The sequence below is a fragment of the Beta vulgaris genome, chromosome 4 (genome assembly GCF_026745355.1).
Source record: "Beta vulgaris subsp. vulgaris cultivar EL10 chromosome 4, EL10.2, whole genome shotgun sequence".
Classification (NCBI taxonomy): domain Eukaryota; kingdom Viridiplantae; phylum Streptophyta; class Magnoliopsida; order Caryophyllales; family Amaranthaceae; genus Beta; species Beta vulgaris.
In genome coordinates this window covers 55,115,043-55,127,349 of record NC_079205.1, presented here as the reverse complement: position 1 = coordinate 55,127,349, position 12,307 = coordinate 55,115,043, and the positions used below count along the sequence as shown (strand labels likewise).

The following is a 12,307-nucleotide window of genomic DNA, read 5'->3' as shown; positions in this document are numbered from 1 at the left end:
CAATTTGGTTTATTTATTAGTTTTAGTATATAAGACATGGGTTAATAATTTTATGACATACTTTTGTTAGTTTATGTATATATGCACGCTTGATAAACGAGTCAATAAACGATTCGGGTAAGGTTGCGTGTTGTTGACCTCTGATACAGGTCGTGTTACAATTGAGGATGTTTAACTCGTTTATCGATCATGGACCTGATATGAATTTGACATAACACAACCCTTTTACCAACTTTAATTGGTTGTAATATAACTCCTTTTTTTATAATTTGTTCATTTCAGATATATTTTTTTTTTTGGCTTTGCTTGTATTTTTTATTAGGACCAACGATGATGAATTGATCAGTCCATATTGATAACGTTGTCTTTGGATTTTGGTTATGAGCAGTTAGTATAGTACCAGCATCACGTACAACATTCACAAGTAGCTATAGTACCACAATGGCATTATATCAATTAAGCAACAAGAAATTGATGGAATTAGTGGAAATATGACTTGGAAATATCTCACCAAATCCACCACCCATGACCCACCTTAAATCTTCATAACCGATGAATGCGAAATTAAAATGTTCTTCTTCGTAGGGTTCATTCATTATTGGTAAGATGATGGATGCCCATCCAACAAATTTGTAATTACTACGATATGGTCATATGGATAATATCAAAAACTACACGTAAAACCTAGCTCATTCATTCTCTCAAGGTGTTAGCTGTTTAACGTGTTCTACATAGCAATTGCAATTTGCAAATAAAGCTTTCATCTTGCATGCTGCGTGTGAGATATGCACAACTCATGAAATTACTATGCTATAGACTATAGAGTATAGGACTGACGACGATGAACTAGCCACAGCTAATATAAGCCTAGATTAGATATACCTTGCTGCCGCTGAAGACAAAATTTGACTATTCTTACGAGGCTTTAACTAATGTTGGGGACAACTATCATATTATATAAGTTGATAATTGGGTAATTCGATTAGCTCTGCTGAGAGGTGGTAGATCAGTGAAGTGTCATTCCGAATTTTAAGATATTGTTTAGGATTTGAATTCTCATTCTAACTTTATGTTGTCGCATTTATTTTTGGACTGTATAACCTTGTATTTAATTTATGCGTGTCTCCCATGCTATTAGTCTAATAGGAATTGGTCTTCGCATCAATTATTTTTCCTAATAAAAAAAAAATTAGCTCCGTTTCTTTTTATATTACTCACTTCACTCGAGGTGAAAAATTAATAAAAAGTACGTTAAAATATTTAAAAAATGGATGATATCACTAGGGGAAAAAAAAGAAAGGGTTGCGCAGGAAGGGCTGCGCTTTTCCTAAAAGCGCAGCCTTACTAGTGAAGGGTTGCGCTTTTTTAAAAAAGTGCAGCCCTACTAGTGAAGGGTTGCGCTTTTTTAAAAAAGTGCAGCCCTACTAGTGAAGGGTTGCGCTTTTTTTAAAAAGCGCAGCCCTACTAAGTGAAGGGTTGCGCTTTTTTAAAAAGTGAAGCCCTTTTGCTATGTAGGGCTGCGCTTTTGAAGAAAAGCGCAGGCCTTCTTAAAAAAATTTGAAATAAAAAAGTTCACGGGCTTCAAATATTAAGCGGGATTCGTCAAATATATTATCCCTCATTCTCTCACGTCCCTCATCCCTTTTCCTCCTTCTCTCACGTCCCTCCTCCCTTTCCTCCTTCTCTCTCATCCTCTCTTCTCTCTCAAAAACTCCCAGAAACATTGCGACAAAAACCCTGAAATGATTTGCACTAATCATGCCGACGGAGTCTGATTGCCTATTGTGATATCTTTTCAGAAGCGGAACGGCCCAACAAGTCAAACTCACCGCTATGCTGTGATGTTTAGGCTTTTTAAGCCATCCGAGTTCGTTTAAGGCTCCAAATAGGCATTTTAAGTATTTTCGAATTTTTTTTTCCTTAATTATGTATTAGGGTTTTGTTTTATGTATTTAAACATTATTAGGTTAATGTTTGGAGGTAGTTCTTGTATTTTTCAGATCTATAATTTCTTAATCTTTGTTTTGATTAATGTTCTTGTATTTTCAGATCTATAATTTCTTCTCTTCTGTATATTAGTGTTTGTTCTTTTTCGTTTCGTTCTTTTTTTGTTTTGGGTTTAGTTGCATTGTAGATCTATAATTTCTTCTCTTCTGTATATTTGGGTTTAGTTGCATTGTAGATCTATAATTTCTTCTATTCTGTAATTTCTTCTCTTCTGGATTTGGATGGTTTACTTTAAAGTTTAATGCAAATGTTAAAATTCAGAAAATGTGAGATTAATAGTAAAAAAATGTCGGAAAAAAAAATTATTTATTTTTTTGGTAGGAAGGGTTGCGCTTGTCTAGCGCAGCCCTACTTAAAAAGTGAAGGGCTACTATTGAAAAGGCTGCTGTCAAAAAGCGCAGCCCTACAGGCCTTTTTCAGCACAACCTTTCTTCATTTTTCCACTAGTGTATGGGTGGAAAAAAAGAGGAGAAAGCAGATGAGACATGTTACCCAACAAAACAAAAAGCAACAATATGTTGATTAAAAAACATACCAAAAAGGAAATTATGTAGATTAAAAATAAACGAAAAGATAAGTATCTAATTGAACATATCTTTGCTATATTGATATTTATTTTGTTACAATAATATTCACATCAAATGATATACAAATTATCTTTTTATTCCATAAGTTAGCGCATGGTTTGTACTTTCTTTTTTCTTTCTACCTAATTTAATTCATTTACACTGTTTATTGCCTTAATAATTCCCTAGTTTATTGTTCTTTCCCACCTTTTTTCATCGCTATTATATAAGGCAACATGGGTGGGGCAAGAAAGAATAGAAAAAGGGAAAAAAAAAAGAATTAAAACTAAGGGATAATTAAATATTTCATGTGAACGAAAAAAGGAAGGGAAAAAGTATCACATTTAAACTGAACATGAGTTTTTTGTTTCAAAATGCAAATACAATTCTACTATACAATTAATTTAATTTTAGTATGCTTTCAAACGCATTGCGTGCATATAAGGCTAGTATAACTAAAATGAAGTGAAAGGTTCATTCAAAAAAAAGGAAGGGAAAAACATAAGCAAATATACAATTGCTATGCTAGGATGCTAAGAGATACAACACCAAAACTTGCAAGGGGAACCAAGAATGTCTTGACCTAGTGGTTAAGATTGAGGTGATGTGAACGATAAGTCACAGGTTCGACTCTCCATTCCCTTCTTTGTATTTTGTATTGCCTTTGTGGCTCATATGGATCAAAAAACAAGAGGAGGGAAAAAATGACAACAATATGAGATAGCTACATTGGAGAAAAAAGAAAAAACGTATACAATATGCTAGAGTTATTAAACCCTAACTACATACTATTAGTCTTGACAATTTTAGACAAACACCATGGTCATTAATTATAAATTTATAATCAGCCACTAATATTACTTAATATTGTTAATTATTAACATGTTTTTTTAATGATAATTTACCACTTATTACATGCACATTTAAGGTAACATTAATTTACTTGGTATTAACTTTTTGGAACTTATTAATTCTGATTGAACCTTATAATTGAAACTTATTAGATGTGATTGAAAATATTTAGATGTGATTGAAATTTGAACCTTCTCATAACTAACTTGAAACTTATTTTGTTAAGGCAAAGAGAACACACCCTTAGAGCGTAACTGACCCGTTTTAAGGAAAGAGGTGATCGATTTTCTAAAGTGACCCTTTTATAACAAAAAGAATAAGTTGAACTTACACTAATTTGATATTAAGGTGATCTTACACAATTTATATTGTAATCTTTTATTAATAGTATTATTATTGTTTCTCCAAAGAAACTAAACTATTCCCTATGTGTTTAAATTCAATAACCGTAGCTAATATGAAACAGAAGGCAAGTTTTATGCGTGTGGCCTTTCTTTTTAAGAAGAAATTATGGGAACACTTGGAACTAATTCAGGTTAAAACTTAAACCCTCACGCAGAGGGCGAGGCACTAGTGCCCAAATTTTGGCAAGAGACACATCATACAAAAGCCAAGAACCGTTAGTCCCGAAAAGACAAAAAACGGAAATAAAGCTAAAGCGAAAGCTCAAAATAAGCCAAGATTCTTAGCAATAGCATTCAACTGAAAGGTAGTCACATTTATGCAATACAGAGAATAGAGACGGCTTCCTTTTCTTTTTCCCATGTATTTCTTCTTTTTTCCAATAGCTAAACTTATTTATAAAGTGCTAATAGCTTAATAGTAATAGTGGAGGACCTATATCGACGCTAGGGCCTAGGGGTATCACTTGACTAGAAACGGTAAAAATTGATGTGATCCGTTAACTCGACTCAAATCCAACTCAAAATTAACGGATATGCGTTAACATTTTCAACCTCGGTCCTTTAAGTACGCAGGTTGATCTAACACGACCTATTTATTAAATGGATTGGGTTAGGGTCGAACTATTTAACCCATAATCGACAAGATAATATTATTAGTTTTGCTTGAAATAGTTCGAATAATTCCTTAATTGCTTAAGATTTAGTTTTTGGTTGTTTGGATTAGTTTATTATTTCTAGTAAAATATTAGTAAATGATGAGAAGTGGATTGAGAAATATATAAGGTTGATTTCTTTGGTTTTTGCATATGTGCGAGCTTAAAAGTAAGGTATAAATAAACAAGTCGGATTAGGGTTGTTGTTTGTTAACTCGTTTAATAAAAATAACATGAACAAAGAAAAGAATATGACTACATCATAAAAAGAATATGAATAATACTGTAAAGTAATTAATATATTTGATACAACAAGATTCACAATAACTATACACCAATAGGAATACAAGATCTCCAAAAAAGCAAGACGTACTTATTTTCATGGAACTAATATGCATGCCACATAAGTATGTGTTCATCACCTTCATCACCATATATCATGCAATACTCCAAGTGTTGTAAGAAAATCTCTCCCTTTTTTACGGTTAAGCTTCTACTTTTTTTTGGCTTTATGCTCTCATCATCAAATTATTAGAGTTATTGTTACTTAAAAGCCTCAAACCTCCCCCTAAAACCCTCCTATATATGTACACTAACACATAATAAACACTCTCATTCATTTCTATACTACTTACATTCTTCATTTTTATCTCTCTTATATTCTCTCTCTCTCCTCTCCTCATTTTGAAAATTGAGGAATTAAAACTTCTAATAAATAATTAAAGAGGAAGAGAAAAGAGAAAAATAATAATGGGAAGAAATGAGTTATTGCCATTTTTTGCAATGGTTATAGTACAAATAGGGTATGCTGGGATGAATATTAGCTCTAAGGTGGCAATGGAATCTGGCATGGCCCCTCTTGTCCTTGTTGCTTACCGTCAACTTTTTGCCACTATTGTTCTCGTCCCTTTCGCTTATTTCTCTGAAAGGTATATATATTAAACATTTTAACTAATGAATTATATATCTTTGTTCAAACTTTATGCATGATATATGTATAACAATATAGTTATCAAATTGATTGATTGTAGGATTTGAGCTAGCTATCCTTTTAAACTTTTTTTACTCCCTCCGTAATATCCTCCGTAACGAATTAAATGTTACACTCTTCAAAACATACACATTTTTCTATGCAATTTTTTTGAAGAGAATAGAGATAGATCATAAAGAAAAAAAGCCTCGTCAGATAAAAGAGATACAGAGAAAATTGTTGTCCAAAAAAGAAGTGTAACATTTATTTTGTTACAAATCATATTTAGTAAGTGTAACATCTATTTTGTTACAGGTGAAGTATAACATAAGCGGCTAATTTTAAGATTTTGGTGTGTATATTATACTAGTATTATTAGAGAGAGACAAAAAATGTTATTGAGCTAATTGAAACGCCCTTGATGATTGAAAGTGAAAAGAAAATATTACAATTCATTGCTTGAACGACTTACTCCATGAAGTCCAAGAAGAGTCATAATATAATAAGTGACTGAAATGAAAGAAGAGTGTGTTTATTAATGATTCTTCATCTTCTATATTATATAGTATGCATATATTTAACGTACTATTTGTAACTATAGCTAATGTTGCGTTATCATTTGCATGCATGCAAACTTGGCAATGCAACCAAGGAGTACTTGATGAATCCGAGTATCCTAGAGTACCATTAATAATATTAGATCTCGAGCTGCCACGTAATCTATTCCAGACTTTCAGTATTTTGATTGAATGATGTTAAAGGATCAACTCAACCAAAAGTTTAAACTGATGGTTGAGACCTCATGAATAGACTTTTACTCTATCAAATAATACTCCTTTTTTTCGTTATTTTTACTTGAAATCTTGAAAATGTTTACAAAGATATACTCTTTTTTCAAGTACTATATTTGTTTGTATGAATAAGCAACTTGCAAAAAGACATATCTTTGTTGAAGGCTTGAAGCAATGGGTTAATTAATCACTAAAAACTCAATTTATAAACAAGAATCATGAAAATTAATGAAGTGGTAAAGGTGGAGTGAAAAACTAAAATGAAAGTAGCACACATAAAGCAACATGGTAATTGAGAACAGCTGTATAAAAATGGCGAAGTTAATTAAGCCGAATTAGTATTTGGTTATTGGTAGGGTATCAAATGGGTGCCTGCTGTCATGCAAACTAAACAAACCAAAACACCCAATATAATTGGCCTTCATTCTTGGATAAATGAATGTATATTGCTTTTTGCATGCATGCATCGTTTCATTCGTTTGTTCCTTCCCCACGTTTATCATATTCCAAAGTTACAAACATCAAACATGTACGTCCAGTTCATCGTCAGTATACGTGGATTAAGTACTTGCTTAGCTTTACATAATGTTCATATATGGTACTCGACTACTCCTTCCGTCTCAAAACATAGTTTTCATTTTTATTTTTTCACGGGAATTAAGGTAAGTATAATCTAAGAGAGGTAATCTTAGTATAGTACTATGAGAGTATGAAGTACATTTGTTCAAGCGAAAAAACATACTACTTCATCATATATTCGATATTATCTTGTCAGATTGTTTAGTGGGTTTTATTTCATCACATTTGATTTTAATATCACAAAAAAAAAAATCAAAGCTAATTAAATTAATATACTCCATATGTAAAAAAAAAAATACACTTTTGATTTTTAGTTGTCTTTTGTACTCCATACTATATGTACATAGGGCCATGGGGGGTAAGTTTATAATTTTGGTCCTTAATCCTTATCATTATGTGCCATGCTAAATATAGTAAGTTATTTGCAGAGAAAAAAGACCCAAGATTACCAAGCAAATTCTCTTTCAGGTCTTTTTGTGTTCTCTTTTTGGGTAAGTGATATTGTACATTCATATTATGGGTGATTAAGTATTTTATTCATTTTGTAATAAATATATAAATTTGTTTTAATTGTAAAAAACAGGGCAACCTTGAATCAAATATGTTATTTCATTGGACTCAAGGAGACCACAGCAACAATTGCTTGCGCTTTGAATAATATTCTCCCAGCAATGACCTTCCTTCTTGCCGTTCCTTTTGGGTAACTAAATTATTCTATATCTATCTTTAATATTGAACAAAACATGATAGAAATATTTCTAAAAGGAGATAAGAATAGAGGTGATCATGGGCCAGGCCGAGGCCAAAAAAATTTGCCCATTGGTCGGGTCGGGCCGGGCCTATATTCGGGTCGAATTTTTGTGTCAAAAGCCCGCTATTTCGGGCCTAAATTAGCGGGCTTTGCGGGTCAAAAAATAGACTAAAAAGTCATTTTTGGCTTGCCCAAAGCCCGCCCAAAGCAAAAAAAAAATACGGATGGGCCGGGCCTGGCCCGCGGGACGAAAAATTCTGCCCAAAATCGGGTCGGACCCGCGTTCCGGGCCAAAATGATCACCTCTAAATAAGAAGTAATTTTTTGCCTATTTTTGCCCTAATGCTCTTTTTCTTTTATCACTTGTATTGTGAATAGCTTAGAAGCAGTTGGAATAAGAAAGAGAGGAGGGCAAGCAAAAATAGTAGGGACATTAGTATGTGTTGGTGGAGCTATGCTACTCTCATTTTATCATGGGCATCTTATTTACATACGTCAACCTGATATTCACTGGCATTATGATGGTGACGATTCTATGAATAATAGAAACAATGGGTCAAATAGTCACCTTAATCTCTTCTTGGGACCTCTTCTTCTCCTTGCAAGCAACCTTGCCATGGCTATTTGGTTTATTCTCCAAGTAAGTCCATGCACTTTTTCATTATATTCTCTCATAGGAATTCACTTTTAACGAAAGTTCGTATTACGTACTGCCTCTATTTCTTTGAAATTATTACATTATTATATGTTTTTTTTCCCTGTAACAAGAACTAAACAAATTATGACGATAAATATTTAATTTTTGTTAGATTCATTTCAAAATAATGGATTATCATGATATAAAAATTATATGAACTTTACACGTATTATATACTCTCTCTGTTTCTTTTTAATGGTTACACTTTGATATTTTACATTATTCACAAATTTCACTTTGACCATCATTTGTGATTTATACACGGATGAAAATATAGTCGTGTGGATCTTGTTAGATTCATCATAACATGTATTTTATTAATATGTACTTTTTATAATTTTTACAAATACAAAATTAAAGATATATGTCATCAATGTTTTGCATTGGCATGCATAAAAAGTATAAGTGTGTAGATTAAAATGAAATGAAGGTCAGAAGCGCAATGCTACATCTACCCATTGGGTAGTTAACCCACTAGAAATAGAACATTAAAAACTATTTATTTATTTCTATTAGTGAGGGTTGTTGACCTACTGGGTAGATAAAGTTTTTCCCAGGTCAGAAGGTGTAGTGATGAAAAATTATTGCACAGTTGCTGTCTGCAAATGCTATGCTAATTTGTCTATTAAATTGATAGGCGAAAATGAGCAAGAATTTTGCAGCACCTTACACAAGTTCGGCTTTAATGTGCCTCATGGCTACGATCCAGTGCACCGTTATTGCAGCCTGCACGAACCACAAAATCTCTGATTGGTCCTTGAAATCTCATATTCGAATGGTATCAAGTATTTACGCGGTAATTTTTTAAACAAAACCTTTTTTTTGATGAGAAAACAAGACAACACTTTAAACTAAGGTAGTAAATGTATATAATTCTTGAATGATCAATATTTCTAGGTCTAACAGTACTATATATGCAATTGATTGTATAGGGTATTGTGGGATCTGCAGTTGCAGTTTGCTTAATGTCATGGACAATACAAAAGAAAGGTCCTTTGTATGTTTCTGTCTTCAATCCCTTGTTGTTGGTGATTGTGGCTTTACTTAGTTGGGCCTTGCGCATGGAGAAACTCTATATTGGAACGTGAGTACCAAATCTTCTTTCTATTTGAAATATGTTTACTTTTTAATCTAGCTATCTCGTTAGTAGCTAGTACTTCTGTTTCTGTTTGTTCTCCCTAAATGAAATAACTTATTACGGAGTGAAATTTTGACCATAAATCTCATCAGTATATAGAAAAACTAACTAGTTAATAGGTCCGAACGATGCTCTGGGTTATTAATATTTTCACGTTAAAAGAGTAGTATCTAATGTTGCATAGTTCTTTGGTTAGAACTTTACTTTATTAACTTGAGTCTTGAGGTCATGTGGTTGAATCTTGTATTAAACATGTTTTCAATTTTTTAATGAATATTGATGACATGGAATGAAACTATTGAAGAGATAGTGTTACGTGGCGTGTAGACTTGTTTAAGAATGTTTTTTAATATATTTATATAGATATAATGTGAAATCTTGTTAGATTTGCTTCAAAATATAATTTGAACTTATCCAACCAGACTTCACTTCTTTTAACTTATTCAACCTAGCTTATATCCCAACTAGCCTTCATATGCACGCGATGCGTGCGTTCATTTTAAAATTTGTTATTCTATTAGATACTCCATTTGTACTTTATTTATGATTAAACTTAAATGTGAAAAATTCAACAATTAGATGAATTTAGATATATTAATTCGCTAATGTAAAAAAATTAAAAAGGTTGTGAGTGATTGTTAACATTAATTTTTTGTGAATGAATATGGAACAGAAAGAATAAAAATAATGAGTTGGTTTAACTGAATTAAAGAGTATCAAAGGTAGTGAATGTTCAGACTTTTTATGTGCACGTTATGTATGTCATCTTTTTTAATAAGGTATAAATATTTTGTCCATTTAATTTTTGATTGAAAGATTTGATGCATATATCATTTTAAACTTGTTTTAAATGGCAAGTTGGAATGAGAATTTTTGAATGATTTGCTTTTGTAATTTTTTTTCTTTCCATTAACTAGATCATTAAGGGTATTTTAGTCACTTCAAAAGAGGACACCACACCTCCTCCCTTGGCTTATATAATAGAGATTAAGCCACCATTGATACTAATTCGAATGTGGGGTCAAATGTAGTCTTGGCCTATATGTGTGTAATAAAAATATCAAAAATTATAAAAAAAATACGGTCTAATTTTAATATAAAAGTAGACCTAGTCACTAAATAGATTAAACTAATCATTGAAAGAAATTAACCTAATCACTATTGACTAATTCTCTTTTTAATATAATTTTAATTTTAAAGTAGGCGGTCTATTGTAAGACAATTTCTAAAAATATTTGTAATGTTTATGGTGGTAACATTATTTTGTGTGTTACTTGATGTACAGGGCTATAGGATCATTGTTCATTGTGTTGGGGCTATATGCAGTTCTATGGGGAAAGAACAAGGAGATGCTCGATGATGGCAATCAAATAGGCCTAAATGGCACACATATTGAGGAAGGAAAATACAATGATTCAGAAAAGGAAGATTTAGAAAAGCAACAACAATTGGTGGATCTGAAGATCAACAACTATTTTGATAATTTGGGATCGAAGTGATGAAAGAGTTTTTGAGAGATTGACGCGCATCAATGAATGTGTAGGATTACATGAATTATTTAATTTTATATTCAAACTAGTTTTCTTTCTCAAACAAGGTTATTATGGGCATGTCGAGCCGCCCCACAACATGTCAAAGTTATGTCCACTTCCAAATTTTCGTAAAAATTAATATTATTTATATAAAATCTTTAAGTAAATCAAAGAAAAATTGTATTTAATATGTGTTAAAAGTTATTACACATTTTTATGTGTAAACATGCTTCTTTGTGGTATATTTTCCGTGCATTGCGTTGTGTTTTATTTGAAATTTTTGGGCAACCAATGAATACTTTTATAACTTTTATCATTTAAGTAAAAATATCATTATGAAGAAGATGAAGATGAGGAAGAGAAAGAAAAGCATGTAGGCCAGGTGGAAGGAGAGAAGGAAAATTGAAGGTTTAGGATGTCATTAATAGAGGAAGGTGAGAAGAAAGAGGAATACGACGAAGATGGAGAAAAGAAGGAGAAAAAAACCTTATATATAGCGTTAGGACTCCGTCAATAGTAAGTGTATTTTGAACATTGACAAAGTCAAAGTTTTTGGGTAATTGATGAATTCCCCAAATGTAAGGAGTATTTTAAGAATTACGTCAAACCTCGAGGGTAACTAAGGAAATTTCCCTTTTAAATTTGATCTCAAACATAAGTCACACCGACCATTCTTTTTAGACTCTTTCTCAACAACCTCTTCCTCACATTCATTAAGTTGTTGCCATAATTCAGCTCACCTTCATTGTTAGAATCAATCATACTAGCCTTCATATGCACGCGATGCGTGCGTTAATTTCAAAATTTGTTATTCTATTAGATACTCCATTCGTACTTTATTTATGATAAAACTTAAATGTGAAAAATTCAACAGTCAGAGAAATTTAGAAATATTAATTCTCTAATGTAAAAAAATAAAAAGGTTGTGAGTGATTGTTAACATTAATTAATTTTTTGTGAATGAATATTGAACAGAAAGAACAAAAATAATGAGTTGGTTTAACTTAGAGGTGATCATTTTGGCCCGGCCCGCGAGCCCGGCCCGCTTTTTGGCCGGGTTTTGGGCAGAATTTTTGGGCCCGCGGGCCGGGCCGGGCCCGCTCATATTTTTTTGTCTTTGGGCGGGCTTTGGACAAGCCAAAAACGACTTTTTAGTCTATTTTTTGGCCCGGCCCGTTTTGGCCCGCTAATTTAGGCCCGAAATAGCGGGCTTTGGACACAAAAAATCGGCCCGAATTTAGGCCTGGCCCGGCCCGACCATTGGGCAAATTTTTTTGGCCGCGGCCCGGCCCGGCCCATGATCACCTCTAGTTTAACTGAATTAAAGAGTATCAAAGGTAGTGAATGTCCAGACTTTTCAGTGCACG

The 12,307-nt window shown here is 32.6% G+C and overlaps 1 protein-coding gene across 1 annotated transcript; it reads left to right on the top strand.

Moving 5' to 3' along the window:
• Positions 1-5,066: 5,066 nt before the first annotated feature.
• LOC104890668 (WAT1-related protein At1g09380) lies at positions 5,067-11,184 on the top strand. Its single transcript, XM_010676245.4, has 7 exons — positions 5,067-5,411; positions 7,251-7,313; positions 7,406-7,522; positions 7,952-8,213; positions 8,908-9,066; positions 9,203-9,354; positions 10,694-11,184. The coding sequence occupies exons 1-7, from the start codon at positions 5,233-5,235 to the stop codon at positions 10,905-10,907; spliced, it is 1,146 nt and encodes a 381-aa protein (XP_010674547.1). The 5' UTR covers positions 5,067-5,232; the 3' UTR covers positions 10,908-11,184.
• The last annotated feature ends 1,123 nt before the right edge of the window (positions 11,185-12,307 follow it).